General features: G+C 41.3%; 1 protein-coding gene across 5 annotated transcripts; it reads left to right on the forward strand.

Moving 5' to 3' along the window:
- Positions 1–3,606: 3,606 nt before the first annotated feature.
- LOC112254922 (hyaluronidase-2) lies at positions 3,607–15,209 on the forward strand. 5 transcript variants are annotated; one of them, XM_024427895.2, is made up of 4 exons: positions 3,607–3,756; positions 9,186–10,155; positions 12,685–12,774; positions 13,339–15,209. In XM_024427895.2, exons 2-4 carry the CDS (start codon positions 9,202–9,204, stop codon positions 13,729–13,731), a joined length of 1,437 nt encoding a protein of 478 aa, XP_024283663.1. In that variant the 5' UTR covers positions 3,607–3,756; positions 9,186–9,201; the 3' UTR covers positions 13,732–15,209. The 5 variants fall into 5 exon arrangements, with proteins under 5 accessions (XP_024283663.1, XP_024283664.1, XP_024283661.1 ...); XM_024427896.2 differs by lacking the exon at positions 3,607–3,756 and adding an exon at positions 5,233–5,569; XM_024427893.2 differs by lacking the exon at positions 3,607–3,756 and adding an exon at positions 5,588–5,640.
- Positions 15,210–19,055: the final 3,846 nt, after the last annotated feature.

A 19,055-nucleotide genomic window follows, 5' to 3' on the forward strand; every position in this document is an offset into this window, starting at 1 on the left:
ACCCTTTTGGGTTCAATCTAGAACCCTCTGTGGAAAGGGTTTTATATGAAACCAAAAATAATTATTCCAAGGGTTTTCTTATGGGGCCAACCAAAGAACCCTTTTAGGTTCTAGATAGCACCTTTTTTTCTAAGAGTGTACTGCACAGGAAACAGCAGAGGCCAACAGCAGTTATACTGGTCGGTGTGTTGGTGTTCGTGGGGCTACCTTTCACTCTCATACCTTTTCCTATTTATTACTCATGAGGAAGGTGGGTTGTTCCACCTCCAAAAACCACAAGAAAGAGTTTTTCTACGGACACATCTCAGATTGTTCTGAAATTGTTTCTGTCGTTAGAAACAGTTAAGATTAGCATTCCTGCAACATTATTTTGTTGAATTTTTTTCTGAGAAATTAAGTTGATTGCACCCAAATATGCCATTTTAATTTAACCTAACATCCGGTTTGGACCAAGCTTTTTTCTAACAGTGAGGAATCCAGAGAAATTGACAAAAGCCACCCAGGGTCATTGAAGTTGTTAGGTTTATGTCCCATCCTACATCCTACATCACCTAACAGCAGAAACAGCACCATCTAGTCAGACCTGGTAATATCAGTATGTAGGATGAGAAATAACTTCAATAACACATTTTTCTGAACAGGGCGGGAAAAAACGTACCAAATTCAACTGAGAATACATTACATGAATAACAAATTCTCAGAGCCGCAGCTGCATACTAATTCTCCAACATAGAGAACTGATATTGTATACTCATTGTTAGGGTAGTATTGGTGTGGGTGGCTTTCGACAATTTCTTTGAATTCCTCATGTCTTACTCACTGTTAGAATTGGATGTTAGGTACTTTATTTATTGAATATTATATTTCTCATATAAATGAAAATGGCCAATTTGTGTGCAATCAATTAGCTTAATTTCTCAGCGATCAAACTATATTTCAACGAAATAATGTTGCAGGAATGCGAATGTTTCTAACTACAGAAATGATTTCAGAACCATGTGTCATGGCTTGTTGATATGACATGGAATGACTCAGGTGTCTTTTAGCACCCTGTTCTTTGCCCATCTGAAAGTGTATGTTGAATGTGTGTGTTTGTCCTGCAAAGAAGTCTGTGTTATTGTCTGCTTAGAGGATAAAAGAATGCTGTGTAATGGTCCACTTCACTTTATTGCTTTTATACAAGGTTTTGTTCTTGTCTTTTCAGCCTTCAAAAAACTCTGCTGTGAGTCGCTGTGTGCACTGCGTCACAGGAGGGAGATTAAACAACGGTTAATAGTTTGTTTTATCTCTGTACTTTTCCACAAAGCTACAATAATATTCCAGAGGTTTGGTGAAGGGCTATGCACAGGTGAGATGGAAAGTTTTGTTTTTTTGGTAGGTTGTGTTCTGAACTTCATAATTTTTCTTTGGGGCTTTCGAGAAACCCAAAATTCTCTTTGGGTCCAAAGAAAAGGGATAATGAGTGTCTTATTTGTTCACGTTGGCTTTTATACAAGCATATTGTTTTTATTTCACATATTGTAGGCCTTATTGTGGCAGTCTCAGAGTATTTATGAGGAAACTCAATGCCCATTCCCTCTGGAGGACATTTTTCTTTCAGTTTAGGGAAAGAACAAGTATTAGTAGAAGAAGAGCTCTTTCTAGCATCACACTTCCAAGAACGGAACCATTATTTTTTCTGTCCCTGGCTGTCATATAGCAAGGCGCTCACTTCAGAATGTTTTGCATAGTACTTATTGTAATTGTCATTGCAAAGAATTTTGCTTAATGTTGTAATTAGTGAATTACCATGAAACATGTTTGTGGGTGGGAGGGACTGGAGCCAACCAAACTGTAATCAAATGTAAACACATCAGAAAAGCCAAAGGATAGGAAAGAAAACGAAAGCCAAAGAAAGACTAGAAGCTATTTGGAATGTCAATGATTCAAGGAGCCATTTTCCACATCCTGGTGTGGGTTTTCTGTTATCCCTGGCCGCCTCGTATGTCCTAACAGACCTGTGGTTTTATGGGGATGTAGATTAATGCAGGGTCAAAGGTGACATTCTCCCTGCTGGACAGTCAGACCGGAGTCTTTGAACCGGCCCTGTCTCGTCTCGAGTTACCTCTTCAGAGTTCGGAATTCTAAACTGTTACATTGTGCATGAGCGGAATGCAAACCATTTTGATTGGAGGCATCCGAAGGCTCTTCCCAGTTCTATCCTATAGTTATGTAATGTGAAATATGATGGTGGCAAGGAAAAGGATAATTACTACCATCACTAGCAGTAGCTACACATCCATAACACAAGCTGAAAGTCTGTACCAAGATAGCCTTTACTCCAGTCGTTCTATGTTTATCCATAGAAACAAAGTAGAATATTGTGTGATGTCTGGTAGCACGAGACTAGTACAAAGTTCCTGCTAAACCCAACATATATTTCAGACTGAGTAACCTGATGAAGGTCAGAACTTGATGATCATAGTTAACATAGTTAATACTGTGATTATTACCCTAATTTTACCCTTATCCATCTCACTTGAGCACCAACCCCACTAACTGGCACTAATGATTATTCACAAGCCTAGCTTTTTAGTTTAGTGACTGTTATTGGCTTTGATCTATGACCTTGCTTTTGCCCAGCGTATAAAAGCAGCTTTTGTTTCTGCCTATACAGGGACACACTAAGGACAGTGTCTATCACGCAATGAGAAAGTGTCTATTATATAGGGCTCAACACAATGCAGCACAAAGTGGCAATGTTCCTACCACAGAGGTCTTTTGTGTCAACAGTCACCCAAAATACCCAATGCAAAGAACAGTATGTACATTCATGCTCATTTGAATGTACTTTCAACAGCATTTAAAGTGCTGATTAGACTAAAAACTATGGGTTGCCGGAGACGTTTCACGCTAGCCCTAAGCGTTATCGTGTGTGTGTGTGTGCGTGTGTGTGTGACCCCAGGCATACCCTTTCCCCCAGTACAGGGTCAGAATTAACTTTATACCCTGAGCAGGACAATAGCTGGACAATGGGAGACGCTTGAGGTCATACTTCAGTCAGATGATCAGTGACAAAAACAAAGGAAACCCCCGGCTTCGACACTAAACCCTAACATGTGCCTTATCTCTCTCTCTCTCTCTCTCTCTCTCTCACACACACACACACACACACACACACACACACACACACACACACACACACACACACACACACACACACACACACACACACACACACACACACACACACACACACACACACACACACACACACACACACACACACAGGATTTTTGTAGGGTTTGGGCATTTGGGGATTGTCTAGTAAAATAAGTAATCTTTATGCCTCAGAATTGATACCTAGTATAATACCCGATCCAACAACCTGTCAGTTTACCATTAAATTAAGGAATAGGGCGGAATTAACTCTTATGAGCATGAGAGGGTAGGAAGTACCTTCTGGTTTGTTTGAGCCCTAAGTCTAACTAAACCTAACCTTGGTGAGAGGGGTGAGTTATATTTTATTGAGTTCATGAGCCTGATGTCTATTTGGCATGGTTGGATGGGCGGGACAGAGGTGGGGTCTGTCAGAGGTTGAAATAAGATGTAAGGCTGGATCTCTGCATTTAACTACTGACACACTCAAAGGATTGTCAATGCAGGGGGACCCATGACACTTTAGCCAACATTATAGTGGGGAAAGAAACTGGTCTGTACAACACATCCAGTGCTCTTCGGTGGATTTGCAAGGAAAAGGAGTCTAGCCTCTGTTGGGTAAGTGGGAAAAACATCAGAGACCGATTTATTCAACATTTGACTATAACATATTTGTCTGCATTCCTTTTTTTTACTCCATTTCTTACTATGCATGTATCCATCATCTAAAAGTAATGTTTTCTACTCCTGAATCAATTAACCAAGGTTGATTACCAGTTGCATTTCAGACACCATTTCTCATTGTCTGCTTGTCACGCCCTGACCTTAGAGATCCTTATTATTCTCTATGTTTGGTTAGGTCAGGGTGTGACTCGGGTGGGAAAAACTGTTTTCTATTTCTTTGTTTTTTTTGGCTGAGTATGGTTCTCAATCAGAGGCAGCTGTCTAACGTTGTCTCTTATTGGGGATCATATATAAGTTGTCATTTTCCTTTTGGGTTTTGTGGGATCTTGTTCTCTGTATAGTTTATTTTGCCTTACAGAATTGTGCACTTTCGTTTTTGTCTTTGTTTGTTGCTTTAGACACAACTAGCTTTTGTGTTAGGTTTATGTTCATTGTTTTTCCCGGTGTTACGTTTTCAAACCTACTATGCTGCACCTTGGTCCGGTCATTTATCATCCAACGATGAGCGTAACACTGCTATGGCAGGAGGTACATCACATTGATGCCTTTTGTAAAATGTCTAAACATATCACACACAGTGTGTTAGGTCATTTTAATTTGATAATATTCCAATTTACTCTAACATCTATTTTCATGTGTTTTTAGCTTCGTCATAGTTGTTTCATGTGTGTAGTCTATGCATAGGAGATTCTTGTCTAAAAGTTGTGATTTTTGTTAGCATGCTATCAATTAGGGAGTGTAGCATAAAACAAATCCACCCCTAAACTCTCCCCGCTAGAGAGTTTCTTCCTTGGATAACTACTTCAACCTACAAAACACATTTCTACAACATCTTTGTCATTCCTCTCTGCACTGCACTGCCCTCCTCTCAAAAAACACCCTGTCAAATCCCCTCTGGTTTGCTGAATGATTTGTTCCTGTCAAGTAGATTCCTGTCTGGATTTCACAACAGTGGACCCTAGGCCAGACTTCAAAGCACCACACATCTGTGCCTGTAGCTGCCTAGCTGTGTGTGGGTGGCATACTAAGGCACTGATTGCATTGCGGTAAATGCACTCTACTGTGGTCAATCATTCAATCAAACTTTATTTGTCACATGCACCGAATACAACAAGTGTAGACTTTACCATGAAATGCGTACTTACAAGTCCTTAAACAACAGTGCAGTTCAAGAAGTGTTAAGAAAATATTTACCAAGTAGACTAAAATAAAGGTAATAATAAAAAGTAACACAATAAGAATAACAATAACCAGGCTATATACAATCAAATGTATTTATAAAGCCCCTTTTACATCCACAGTTGTCACAAAGTGGTTATACAGAAACCCAGCCTAAAAGAACAATTAAGCAATGAAGAGGTAGAAGCACGGTGGCTTCACTACTACTGTAGTTTACCTCCAGGTGTGTGTTAGGTAGTAGCAATTCCTGGTTACTGCCCGCTCCACAGGGCTTAGAGAGAGGGGAAGGCTTTAAACCATGGACATTCAGTGGCGATAGACCAGACTACAGGCAGATACACCTGGGACTGATGTAAAGCAGGCAGGCCCTGTTTACATGATACGTTACTTTAAGGTATCCCAGTTGACTTAAAATGGTCTGGTCTTCTGTGTTCCTTGTACTGAAATTACATCTGCGAACAAGCAAACAGAGTGAGAAAGAGAGCGAGAAAATCCTGCTGTAGGTCTTAACCTGCTTGGTCAGCAGCCATGAGAGACGCTTTCCCCTTCATAAGTTTGACCCTGTCAGGTGAGTCAGCACGGAGAGTCAATGGTCGCTCCCAACTTTCACAGGAACAGCAGCTATGTCCACAGCACATGGTCAGTGGACATCATGCTTTCTAGGGGGTGAACTGCAAATGTGTGGATGAAGTTAGACAGCTGTATGCTTTATTTCTGTTTCCTGAAAGATTTGAAAGAGTATGGTCACATAGCTTGTCAATTACTGAGAAGTATTAGTAAGGACTACATTAAGATGACTGAATTATAACAAACACGCAGTCTAAAAGTACGATGGGCTCGTTTAAAGTGGACATCCACACTCCTGTAACACGTGGTATTTATAGACTAGCTAGCAGTGCTAGTCACCCACATATCTGCTATCTAAACCTACATAAACATAATTAATTGGATTGGTTCCTACATGTGACTATCTCCTATCTTAATTTAAAGAACACATTTCGGGGTGATATCCTACCCCTCAGCGAAATTGGAAGACTAAGCCACTATTGACATTTAAAGGGAGTAATCGTAAACAAACGTCAAACCAAAAACGCTACAAATACATTAGTATGGCTTTAACATACACATAAATATATATTGACATTAATTAGTCAAATGACATATATGTATTACTCCTCATCAAGACGAAGTGACCTAAACATTGAAGTCAATTTCTGAACGTATCCCCCCCTTTCCCGTAGAATGGAACGAGCAGTTCTAAACTCGTAGCACATCGGAGCATTGTTTCTCTGCTTCGAACTGGGCGCGATGCGTTGTTGGCAAGAGTGGATTTTCCCGAAAAATGTATTGATTATAATATGTTATTAGCAAGAAGACTGGTGGAACATTTCCATCATGAGGAGATATGTATACCAGGATGTCGGCAGATTCTTGTCGTTTTTTGTTTGAAACCACATTAGTGGAATAAACCGTTGTCCTGATCTAGTCGTCTGCTACAGGTCAGATTCCCTTGGTCATCTAGTGAAACTTGTGTTGCTACCGTAGCAAGTAGTGTAACATTATTGCACAGTTCGCAACTGTATCGTTCAATTTCAGTTATTGTATGTGGCTACAATGTGATGAGTAAATGCAATGACTGTGAAACTAGCTCGTGCTAACGTTGTGCGCGTGTACAACTACGTCGCGTGTTCGTACTAGTTTGTGGTGAATTTGGTATGCATATAATTACTTATTTGATTAACGAATTAGCGAGTAATGATAATCATTCACATTGTCTGAAACTGGTGAGCTGGTTTGGTTTTACATTTGAGTGTATTGTTCGATTCGTTTCGAGGCCAGCATAAACACGAAAACAGGGTAAAATGCAGTCATCGGTATTTTTTGGTCCACAGACATAATCAGGGTTGGGGTGTAATCCGTTACATGTAAAGGATTACAAAAACGGTAACTAATTCGTTACATTACCAGCAAAAATATTGTTATCAGATTACAGATACTTTTGAACAACTAGATGATTATTTCAAGGGTTACTTTTAAATTCAGAAAGGATGTTAGCGAAAAACATATTTTAGACTTGTTTTCTCAATGACATTCAAGCATTGAAAAAAAGTTCAAATTTGTTCCACCTGAGCGAGTCTGACCACAAGTCAGAGACCACTATGATGACACACAAAATGTGTTTGATCGATCGCAGGAATAGGCTTTTGAAGGCTACTGTCCAATGGTGCGACTACTGTCGGCATCCAAAGATTATCGAATTTGAATTAACGCTTGGAAGTGAGGATAACAGCAGTGGTGTACTCTACGGTGATATGGATTTAATTTGTTATTGATATCTACATAGCCCATTGATGTGAATCACACTGCTCTCATTTAGTTATTTGCACCTTACGGATTGTGGTTGTTGTGCATGGCTGTTCACAAATCTAAATGTGTATTTGAACCCAATAATGGTTGAATTCAAGAAGTTTAAACTGCCTAGCAATCATTGTTTTTGAAACCAGTGGACATCCAGTGAAAAGTACACTTGCAACAGCAGCCTATGGAATAAAAGTGGGGCTTTTATTGCTCAATCAAATTCATGCTGATAAAATAAAAATCCATAGGCCTAATGGACACATGCCCAAAATCACATTTTTGATAAATTTAAAGAGGCAATCTGTAGTTGCTACATAATGTTTTTGACTTATAGATTATATATCTATTTGATTCTTGAATAATATAATTTATAATGCCTCATGAGCTAAATTCAACTGTCACACTCCATGAGAACTCAAAATATCTTGTTTTTCTCAAATGTTTGTAAATGTGAACAAACACTGTATAGCCTCATAACATGGTTAAAACAATACTTTTGATATCGTGGATGGTCAGTCCTACCATCCGTAGTTCTGTCTATTAATCTGAGAGTGGTTACATTTCTCCAGGCCCATCCCTCAGCTTTTTACTAAAACAGGCGGGACGGTGATTTTGTTATTGTTTCATCTGTGGATTTGCCCAATAAACAGCTGCATATTATCAAGATATCAAAAAGTGTCACCAACAAAAAGGTCAACAATAGGCCTATAGCAAATGCAGCATAAGGCATTAATTTTTCACATGTAAATAGCACTTTTCAGTAGTGCTCAAAGCATGCCATTTAATGAGTGCAGCATTTATTTTTTAACTGGAATCAATGAGCCCAATCAGTCGTCCATGACCACAAAATCATTAAGAACAGAGTAGTGCTGGCTAATAAGTCCTTAGTTTTGGGGTTATGCTCAGGTAAATCAATTTGTCTAATCTATAATTCCATATTTCCAAATCCTATTCTTGAAGATCAAGGGGTATAATATTTATTTGAATGACTGGAATTCTGATAGACTTTGGTTTTTAATGTAAATATATAATTTAATCATATTATTTTTATATGTAGTAGAAAGCGATGGGTTAGAAGAAGCCTACATAACCAACCCATAAAGTAACATTTTACATCCATATATGGGCAGCTATGTAAACTTTAACGTTGATTTATCCTGCAATAGATGTTGTTCAATTGGTAACATACATTTTTGTCTTCTAATGTGTTTTAAGGGGAAAGAAATCGAATAGTAACTGAATGTAATCAGATTACATTACTGAGTTTGGGTAATCCAAAAGTTACGTTACTGATTACAATTTTGGACAGGTAACTGTAACGGATTATATTTAGAAAGTAACCTACCCAACCCTGGAAATAATATATTATCTCCCCATGCATTGTCAGACAGTTTTGTCTGTCTTTTGTTTGTGTTATTTACTGCAGGGCTACATGACCTTCCAACAATGTTAGTATGAAGAGTAGTACCAAGATACTCTCTTACATTTCAGAGATATCCTACAAGCTAGCCCTGTCATAATGGTTGGCAATCTCCTACCATATGTGTGCCAATCAGTGTTGTGAAAGGAAGTTAATGTTGATTTGAAGTTGAAAACACACACACTCTTGCTCAAGGCATATTATTACATAACACAGTTAGAAATGGTTTGTGAGGGCACCTGGAGAAATGTATATTAAGTAAACATGCCATTTCATTCAGTAAAAATAGCTCTCTTTTTTATCACTGCCAAATTATATAGTCTACAGAGAAACTGAGTAACTGGAGAGGCTCATTTCCTAGGCTGTGATTGTAAAGAGCTACATTGACATTGTGTCTCTCTTCCAGGGCAGAGAAGGTGGCCATGGGGGTAGCGCCTCACTCTCTCCTGGACCTGACTGGCCAGCTGCCCTGGCTGCTGCTCCTGGCTCTGCTCACTCCCTGGAATGTCCTCGGAGTTGAAGAACTGAAGCCCACTAGATGGCCCATGTTCTCCCAGAAGCCTTTGCTCCTCGCCTGGAATGCCCCGACAGAGGACTGCCGCCCCCGGCATGGTGTGCGTTTCCCGCTGGAGCAGTTCCAGATAGTGGCGTCGCCCAACGAGGGCTTTGTCAGACAGAACCTCACCATCTTCTATAAGGACCGGTTAGGGCTGTATCCGTATTACGAGCGGGACGGCACCGCGGTGAACGGTGGGCTCCCACAGGCCGCCAGCCTCACGCAGCACTACGAGAAGATGCCCGAAGGTGTTCACAAGTACATAAGTGAACCAAACGCCAAAGGCCTTGCCGTCATCGATTGGGAGGAGTGGCGTCCGCTGTGGATCCGCAACTGGGACGTCAAGGACGTATACCGGAACCAATCCCGGCAACTGGTGGCCAACAAAAACCTGGAGTGGCCCCTGGAGCGCGTGGGGAAAGTGGCCCAGCAGGAGTTTGAGCTGTCGGCCCGGAAATTCATGCTGGAGACCTTGCGGCTGGCCAAGAGCCTGCGGCCCAACCAGCTGTGGGGGTTCTACCTGTTTCCAGACTGCTACAACCATGACTACCGAAGCGGCCTGGAGAACTACACTGGTCGCTGCCCTGACGTGGAGGTGGCTCGCAATGACCAGCTGACCTGGCTATGGACTGAGAGCACGGCCCTGTTCCCATCTGTCTACATGAGCACAGTGCTGCGCTCCACCATGTTTGGACGGCAGTTTGTCCGCAACCGGGTGAAGGAGGGGATGCGTCTGGCATCGGCAGGTGACGCGCTGGCACGGCCTGTCTTTGTCTATACCCGGCCTACGTATGCCAACGAGCTGACTCCGCTGACTGAGGTGAGAGGGCCCATGTTATAGGCCTGATTCTGTCCCTATACTGTAGATATGATTAGCTTACTTCATCATGACCATAACTTGTGCTATGCAGAGACCTGATATCTCTGTTTTTGTTATTCCGGTAAGAAATCAATCAGACACACTATAGCTTTGAAATTCTCAGCTGCCTCTTACCACAACTGTTTTTGTTGTTGTTGTTTTTTGTCGATAAAGTGTGTCTGTCTGTGTGTGAGACTGAATTAACCCTGATGTACACTACCGGTCCAAAGTTTTAGAACACCTACTCATTCAAGGGTTTGTCTTTATTTGTACTATTTTCTACATTGTAAAATAACCAAAAATGTGTTAAACAAATCAAAATATATTTTATATTTGATATTTTTCAAATAGCAACTCTTTGCTAAATATTTTGATTTGTTGAACACTTTTTTGGTTACTACATGATTCCATATGTCTTATTTCATAGTTTTTATGTCGTCACTATTATTCTACAATGTAGAAAATAGTAAAAATAAGACATATGGAATCATGTAGTAACCAAAAAAGCGTTAAACAAATCAAGTTTTAACATGTTAACCAAGAATGCAGTCCCCTCTGGTCTTACAAGGCAAGTGTTACTCTAACCAGGGCCTAAAAATATAGGGCTGGTGGTTTTACAGACACGGATTAAGCCAAGTCCTGGATTAAAAAGCATTCTCAATGAAGAATCTCTGTTGACCATGGTATTTATTTCAGGACTAAGCTTAAAGGGATACTTCAGGATTTTGGAAATAGGGCCCTTTATCTAGTTCCCTAGAGTCTGATGAATGCGTGTATGCCATTTTTATGTCTCTGCGTGCAGTTTGAAGTAGGTTGTTAATTACTCCTGCTAGTAGATACCCATAGACTTACAGTCATTGTGCTAACACTAGTTAGCTTTGGCTCATGAAACTACCTCTAATTTCCTTCATACTAGACACAGACAAACAAATGGTATCCAGGAGTTCATCTGACTCTGGGGAGTAGATAAAGGGCCTCATTGATAAAAATCCCAAAGTATCCCTTTAACTTGTGTCCGGGAAACCGGCCCATGAGGATCTGAATGCTTTGTTGTCTGAATCGTATAGTGTTAAAGAAAGCCAGGCTAATATGTCAGGGCTAAATGTAGAACATTCACATGTCCACACACACTCGTACATGACCAGGCTTCGCATGTCTAGCAACACAGAGTTGCCTGTGTTTCCCCAGAAACCTAAATATGTCTCTCTGCGGTTTCTACACCAAATATCATTACCTTTGGCCAACCTTCCAATAACACGCACATGTACTAATCTGGAGTACACACACACACATTGTGCACAAAATATTGTATGTCAAGCAGCAACTGATTCTTACCCACATCAGAGTCATGAATGAATTGATTGGGCCATAGTAGAGCCATTAGCCTAGTCTAAATAATTCCCTTCGCTCTTTACTGTCCAGTTTTTCTCTGCTTAGGACAAATGCAGGAAGGAAGACAGATTGTCTCCAAGTTCAAGTGAATTTCGTGTGTGTGGTGTGTGTGTGCGTGCGTGTACATGTGAATGTACTGTTTAACCACTCTGTTGAAAACGCTGTGGAAAAACTCCACTGCTCGTCTGAAGAGTGACGTTTGTTTGCTGGTTCCCATTTCTGTCAGCAGTTTACATTACATTTCCTGCAGCTGTTTCACCAAGGGATAGAAGAGGGGAGTTAGACAAATTCACTGTAGTAGTGAGTCAAAAGACAATTGGAAATAGATTACTGCCTGAATAGATTTAAATGAGAGGTTGGTTGTGTGTGTGCTGAAGAGGTGCGTTTGGAGAGGTTGGAACTAATGTGTGTGAGCGTATGTTTGCAGTGAGGTTTGTTGTGTGTGGATGAATAAATTGCTGTTAGGCAGCCTGGGCATCAGTGTTTACTTTCCCACTGGACCACTCTTCACACAGACACACTGGAGGAGAGAGGGAGAGACAGAAGGTGTGTTTGTAGGATTATTCTGAATGAACGAGAGATCATGGTTAGCCTATATATTGTATCATGCTTAATTTCTTACTTTGAGTGTGTCTGAAGCCTCCATAAGGATGTGTCGGAGTGAAAGGATGTGCGTGGGAGTGACACACATGTCTGTGTGTTTAAACCAGGGAGTAAAGAGATATGTGTCAGTTCCTCTGACATTCCGTTCTGAATCACCATCTTTTCCATATAATGTGACCTCATCTACATGAAGGGTGTGGGTCAGCTCAGCTGGTCAGTGTTAAAGAAATGAATAAATGATGTGTGTGTTCCTGTTCATAGAGGGTGGTGCGTGTGTTTCAGATTGATGGTGCGTGTGTTACAGTTAATGTCACTGTTGTCAGCCACTCCAGACTGACTGAACTACAAATCACCTGACATCATGATGACAACTCATTATGATTTGACGGGTCGTCGCCGACTGCAATGTAGTCGATCTCAAACATGGCCAGTATGTTCATAATGGGTTGCCAACTTCCATACTGAACTTGTGTGTGTGTGATTGTGTGTATGCAGACAGACCTGGTGTCCACTATTGGGGAGAGTGTAGCCCTGGGAGCATCTGGGGTCATCATCTGGGGAGATCATACCTACGCCAGCAGCAATGTGAGTGTTCTCATCACTCAAGCTGTTTAATCATTCAATATTATGCATAGCCTAGTTTGAGTCCTCTGTCTGGTGTTCCCCTCTGTAACATACTTATGGCTGCAGCAATGGGAGTGTTGTCCCTGAAGATTCCCTATTCCCAACATAATGACTCAAACTAGGCATAATCTATGAATGTTCAAATTGGGCTGTTTCCCAAACGGCACCCTATTCCCTTCGTAGTGCACTCGTTTTGACCAGGGCCCTGTAGAGAATAGGTTGCCATTTGGGGGACACACCTATTTGATCATTCATAGATTATGCCTAGTTTGAGTCATCAGTCTGGTGTTCACCCCTGTAGCTACTATGTAACGACTATTTCCTGTCTATCCACATTAAATGCTAACATGTGTTGGTGTCTCTGTTTGCCCCGTATCACACTTGACCTCCAATTCCCCACTTTGTTTTTGTCTGAGTTTCTCATTTCCATTCTGAGTCTGTGCCTCTGTCTCACTCTGTGGGTATATGTGTGTGTCTCAATGTATGTGTGTGTTTCGCTGTATGTATGTGTGTCTCTCTCTCCAGGCCAGCTGCTCCAGTCTGAGTGAGTACCTCCGGGGTCCACTGGGCCGGTACCTATTCAATGTCTCCACAGCAGCAGAACTGTGCAGTCAGAAGTTGTGCGGCTTCCATGGCCGCTGCCTCCGCAAACACTCAGACACTGATGCCTACCTGCACCTCAGCCCCCTCACCCACAGCATCAGCAGCCAGGGGGGGAGGCTGAAGGTGACTGGGCAACTAGGCCAGGGGGAGCTGGCTGGGTACCGTCAACACTTCCAGTGCCAGTGTTACAGTGGGTACAAGGGCGAGGGCTGTGCCCAGAGAGAGCTGGGGAAGAGTGGTGCTGCCCCTGTCTGGAAAGTCTGGTCTGTACTGACTCTGCTGCTCCCTCTGGGGCTTCTCACTGTGCTCCACTGAGGCTGCGAGGAGCAGGAGCTGACACCGTGCAATATGGGGGAAGCCACCACCACCACACCTTGATCCTGGTTCTAGTCCTGGCCTCTACTGGTGCTCAGGGGGCTTCCTGGTCAGGGATGGGCACTAGCTGCTCTGTGGGACTGATCCATGGAGGAGAGGACATGGGAATGCCTGCTTCTCAACATGATGAAGGAAGGAGGGGACTGAAGGTACCCTTCAGTTACCCACACAAGCTAAAGGGACAGCATTTGAAGTGGGCAAAACAACAGGCCTTCTATTTTGACTTGATGTTTTTAGGGAGTGGGTGCTCTGCAAGTGTGGCAGAAATGAAGGTCCATACTGTAGTGATCTATCCCTCCCTTCACCAGAGCTGGAAGACATGTGGAGCTAACAGCCAGAACTAGAACTAAAATGTCTGCAAGGTGTATGAATGCTAACCAGCTGTATTATTGAGTTTGTGTGTGTGTCTAAGTAAACTGTCATTAGTTAGAAGTGTACCTGGGTTACTAGTTAGACAGTAGTTTGTTAGAATATACCTCTCTCTTTTTACTTATGTTGAAACTTATGAGGGAATTGAATCTTCAACAACAGAGAAGCTAATGCATCACACAAGAATGCTACTTTTCTATGAAGAGACTCCTACTGTGAAGATTCTGTCCAAAGAGACCTGTGCTGTGCACACCTCTCGGGTAGACGGCTACCCCCTCACCCAGTTCTGATCTGGTCCAACTGCAGATACGGCGAGGAAAATCAACAGCAATTTTCAACATCTTTTTGTAATGTTCTCTTTTTCTATGGTCTTATTTTTTTTATGCCTCTAATGATGCTGTGGAAAATAACTGGAATATTTGGAAAAGACTGCTTCATTTGAATATTCATGACCTTCAGTAAAGCTTAGCATTGTGGCAAGGAACTCATTTCATCTACTGTGTCGTACGCTGACTGCTTTTGCAACACTTTAGCACCTCCGTCACATTAACAAGAAACAACTCATCTAAGAATGTGTAAGAAATGTTTGTAGTCCACAACATATTCTTTGATATTTGTAAACACACCACTCATCTACACAGATGACAGTGCGAAGTGCCTGTCCAACGAGTGTGTTTGGCCTAACGTGTCTGTGGTCATCATCCTTATTGTCATGATTCTTATTCTGGTGCATCTACATTTTCTCTGTGTTGATGTTTTCTGAGTGTTTGTGAGGATTGTAAACCAAAGCTGAAAGCACTTTTGCTCATTTTGTCTTTACTCTATTCTGCCTTCTGTTGCCTGAAACCAAATTCCTAAGAACATGGCTTTGTCCTCTCGTAGGCTTCTTCAGGGGGCCTCCAGGGGCCTCAGTGAGGGTCTATCGTTTTCACTGCTCTTATTTATGTCCCAAACATGCTTCTCATTTACTCTCCTACATGTACATTGGATGTAATTGTAATTAAGTGTAATTAGTCATTTATTTTTATTACATTAAACTTGAAATATGAGAAGGCTCTCAATGAATTTGTATCTTGGAGCTGTTGTGCTGCCGTTATTAGCATCGTGGTGGGTCGGAGTTCACAATCACATACCATGTGTTGCAAACACAGTGAGCAGTTTGACATACATTTTGGAAAAGCATGTTTTAACCATTCATGGTCAGTACAGTGACACATTAAGTTGTAGTTGGATTTAATGGCATCAGAAAAGTAAGGGAAAAGGCCATACTTAATCAGTTGCACAACTGGATGGATTCACCCAACCCCTCTGAATCAGAGAAGTGCAGGGGGCTGTCTTAATCGACGTCCACGTCATCGCCTCAGGCGCCCGGGGAGCAGGCTGCAACGTGTCTGGTAAGGTTTTCACGTGAAGGCCTTTGCACCTTGGTAACTTGCTCTCCTGAGTCACCTACCTCTGTGTCTTGCCAACATTTCACTTTTCCTCTTTTTCCCCTCCGTTTTTGGGAATCTCTTCCAAGTGTAAGGGGGGGTAATCTCATGGTGCCAAAAGCAATATTATTGTGCTAGGAGTACAGAGAAAGCCTTGTTTTATAACTAAAACCAGACTTCAAGCCCCCCCAATCTTCCAGTTCCGACCCTCCAGGAGGAAGGGTACTGCTGTTCACTCATTCAACAGCATCCACATTTTCTAGCACGTGTAATACTATTGATGCGTGTACAGTTGGACTATTAAAGGCAATGTGTGGCCAAGATGTGAATTCCATAAATCAATAGATTGTGAATGCAAGACTGCTGTTACTCTAGTTGGTAGGTAAGTAAACAAAACAATCATTAACAAACATGTTACTAAAGCCCTATAACATCTTAGCCAATTCACAGGACCTTTATAACATTTTTAGATTGATAGGAAAATATAAATCAAATCAAACTATTTGTCACGTGCCGAATACATGTGAAATGCGTACTTACAAGCCCTTAACCAACAGTGCAGTTCAAGAAGAGTTAAGAACATTTTAACCAAATAAACTAAAGTAAAAAATATCTACAAATAATTAAAAGTAACAATAACAAGGCTATATACAGGGGGTACTGGTACCGAGTCAGTGTGTGGGGGTACAGGTTAGGTGAGGTAATTTGTTCATGTACAAGTCAGAAGTTTACATAGATTGAAGTCATTAAAACTCGTTTTTCAACCACTCCACAAATTTCTTGTTAACAAACTATAGTTTTGGCAAGTCGGTTAGGACATCTACTTTGTGCATGACACAAGTAATTTTTCCAACTATTGTTTACAGACAGATTATTTCACTTATAATTCACAATTCCAGTGGGTCAGAAGTTTACATACACTAAGTTGACTGTGCCTTTAAATAGCTTGGAAAATTCCAGAAAATTATGTCATGGCTATAGAAGCTTCTGATAGGCTAATTGACATCATGTGAGTCCATTGGAGGTGTACCTGTGGATGTATTTCAAGGCCTACCTTCAAACTCAGTGCCTCTTTGCTTGACATCATGGGGAAATCAGCCAAGACCTCAGAAAATAAATTGTAGACCTCCACAAGTCTGGTTCATCATTGGGAGCAATTTCCAAACGCCTGAAGGTACCATGTTCATCTGTACAAACAATAGTATGCAAGTATAAACACCATGGGACAACGCAGCCATCATACCGCTCAGGATGGAGACTCGTTCCGTCTCCTAGAGATGAACGTACTTTGGTGTGAAAAGTGCAAATCAATCCCAGAACAACAGCAAAGGACCTTGTGAAGATGCTGGAGGAAACGGGTACAAAAGTATCTACATCCACAGTAAAACGAGTCCTATATCGACATAACCTGAAAGGCCGCTGAGCAAGGAAGAAGCCACTGCTCCAAAACCGGCATAAAAAATCCAGACTACGGTTTGCAACTGCACATGGGGACGAAGATCGTACTTTTTGGAGAAATGTCCTCTGGTCTGATGAAAAAAAAATAGAACTGTTTGGCCATAATGACCAACGTTATGTTTGGAGGAAAAAGGGGGAGGCTTGCAAGCCGAAGAACATCATCCCAACCGTGAAGCACCATGTTGTGGGGGTGCTTTGCTGCAGGAGGGACTGGTGCACTTCACAAAATAGATGGCATCATGAGGCAGGAAAATTATGTGGATATTTTGAAGCAACATCTCAAGACATCAGTCAGGAAGTTAAAGCTTGGTTGCAAATGGGTCTTCCAAATGGACAATGACCCAAAGTTGTGGAAAAATGGCTTAAGGACAAGAAAGTCAAGGTATTGAAGTGGCCATCACAAAGTCCTGACCTCAATCCCATAGAAAATTTGTGGGCAGAACTGAAAAAGCGTGTATGAGCAAGGACGCCTGCAAACCTGACCTCAGTTACACCAGCTCTGTCAGGAGGAATGGGCCAAATTCACCCAACTTATTGTGGGAAGCTTATTGAAGGCTACCTAAAATGTTTGACCCAAGTTAAACAATTTAAAGGCAATGCTACCAAATACTAAGTGAGTGTACGTAAACTTCTGACCCACTGGGAATGTGATGAAAGAAATAAAAGCTGAAATAAATCATTCTCTCTGCTATTATTCTGACATTTCACATTCTTAAAATAAAGTAGTGATCCTAACTGACCTAAGACAGGGAATTTTTTACAAGGATTATATGTCAAGAATTGTGAAAAACTGAGTTTAAATGTATTTGGCTAAGGTGCATGTAAACTTCTGACTTCAACTGTAGGTAGGGGTGAAGTGACTATGCATAGATAATAATCTGTGAGTAGCAGCAGTGTACAAAACAAATGGAGGGGGGGATCAATGTAAATAGTCCGGTGGCCATTTGATTAATTGTTCAGCAGTCTTATGGCTTGGGGATAGAAGCTGCTGAGGAGCCCTTTGGTCTTAGACTTGGCGCTCCGGTACAGCTTGCTGTGCGGTAGCAGAGAAAACAGTCTATGACTTGGGTTACTGGAGTCTCTGACAATTTAATGGGCTTTCCTCTGACACAGCCTATTATATAGGTCCTGGATGGCAGGAAGCTTGGCCCCAGTGATGTACTGGGCTGTAAGCACTACCTTCTGTAGCTCCTTACGGTCAGATGCTGAGCAGTTAATCCATACTTCTGACCTTTTTCAGTGAACGTTACCTTCTTATACAGGATTTTTTGTATATGTGAGATTATACTGTATGGTATTAATTGTTTAGAAAGAGAAGCCATCTTAAATAAATATGAGTTAGATGTAAGAGAAGAAAACCAAGGTATTGTGAAACGCCAGGTGTGGATGGTGAGAGATGAACACAATACCATCCTCTAATCTGTCATTATTCAAGTCTGGACCACAATGATGCTCTGTGATTACTCCATGAGGATACTTTGGAACAAAAAGGATAGTGTTTTTTTTATTACACCATCTCTTTGTTTTATTGATCATCAACATCTGTTTCATTGTTCATTTCCAAAATGTTACAAAAGAGGTAAGAGTAAGAATATACTATAAAGTATGCATGCAAGCTTCCTAACTGCTTCAATAACAAAATGTTGAAGGATATTTTGATATGTATGCCTGGTCCTATAGACATTCTTCAGTGGGCATTCGATACAGGAAACAAGATAACAAAATGAATTGTTTGATTTTATAATTGTCATTGTTAAAATGCATGATAGAATTGGACCATTTTAAACACAATACAACCACACAATTTAAAACGTATTTCCATTGTGGTCCCCTTGAAAATACACAAAAACAAAATATACACAAGATTATAAACCGGGTAGTTTGTGTTCTGGATGTTGACTGGTTGAAAGCCATGGTATATTTAAGCAATAAGGCCAGAGGGGGGTGGTATATGGCCAATATACTACAACTAAGGGCTTTTCTTAGGCACAACGTGGCATGCCTGGA

The sequence above is a fragment of the Oncorhynchus tshawytscha genome, linkage group LG07 (assembly GCF_018296145.1).
Source record: "Oncorhynchus tshawytscha isolate Ot180627B linkage group LG07, Otsh_v2.0, whole genome shotgun sequence".
NCBI classification, from domain to species: Eukaryota; Metazoa; Chordata; class Actinopteri; order Salmoniformes; family Salmonidae; genus Oncorhynchus; species Oncorhynchus tshawytscha.

Bases quoted from the DNA above. Each gene is read 5' to 3' on its own strand.
- LOC112254922 (XM_024427893.2), top strand. From the start codon at position 5,591: ATGGTCGCTCCCAACTTTCACAGGAACAGCAGCTATGTCCACAGCACA. The intron at 5,641-9,185 runs GTCAGTGGACAT...TCTCTCTTCCAG, and splicing joins AGCTATGTCCACAGCACATG to GGCAGAGAAGGTGGCCATGG. The intron at 12,775-13,338 runs GTGAGTGTTCTC...CTCTCTCTCCAG, and splicing joins ATACCTACGCCAGCAGCAAT to GCCAGCTGCTCCAGTCTGAG.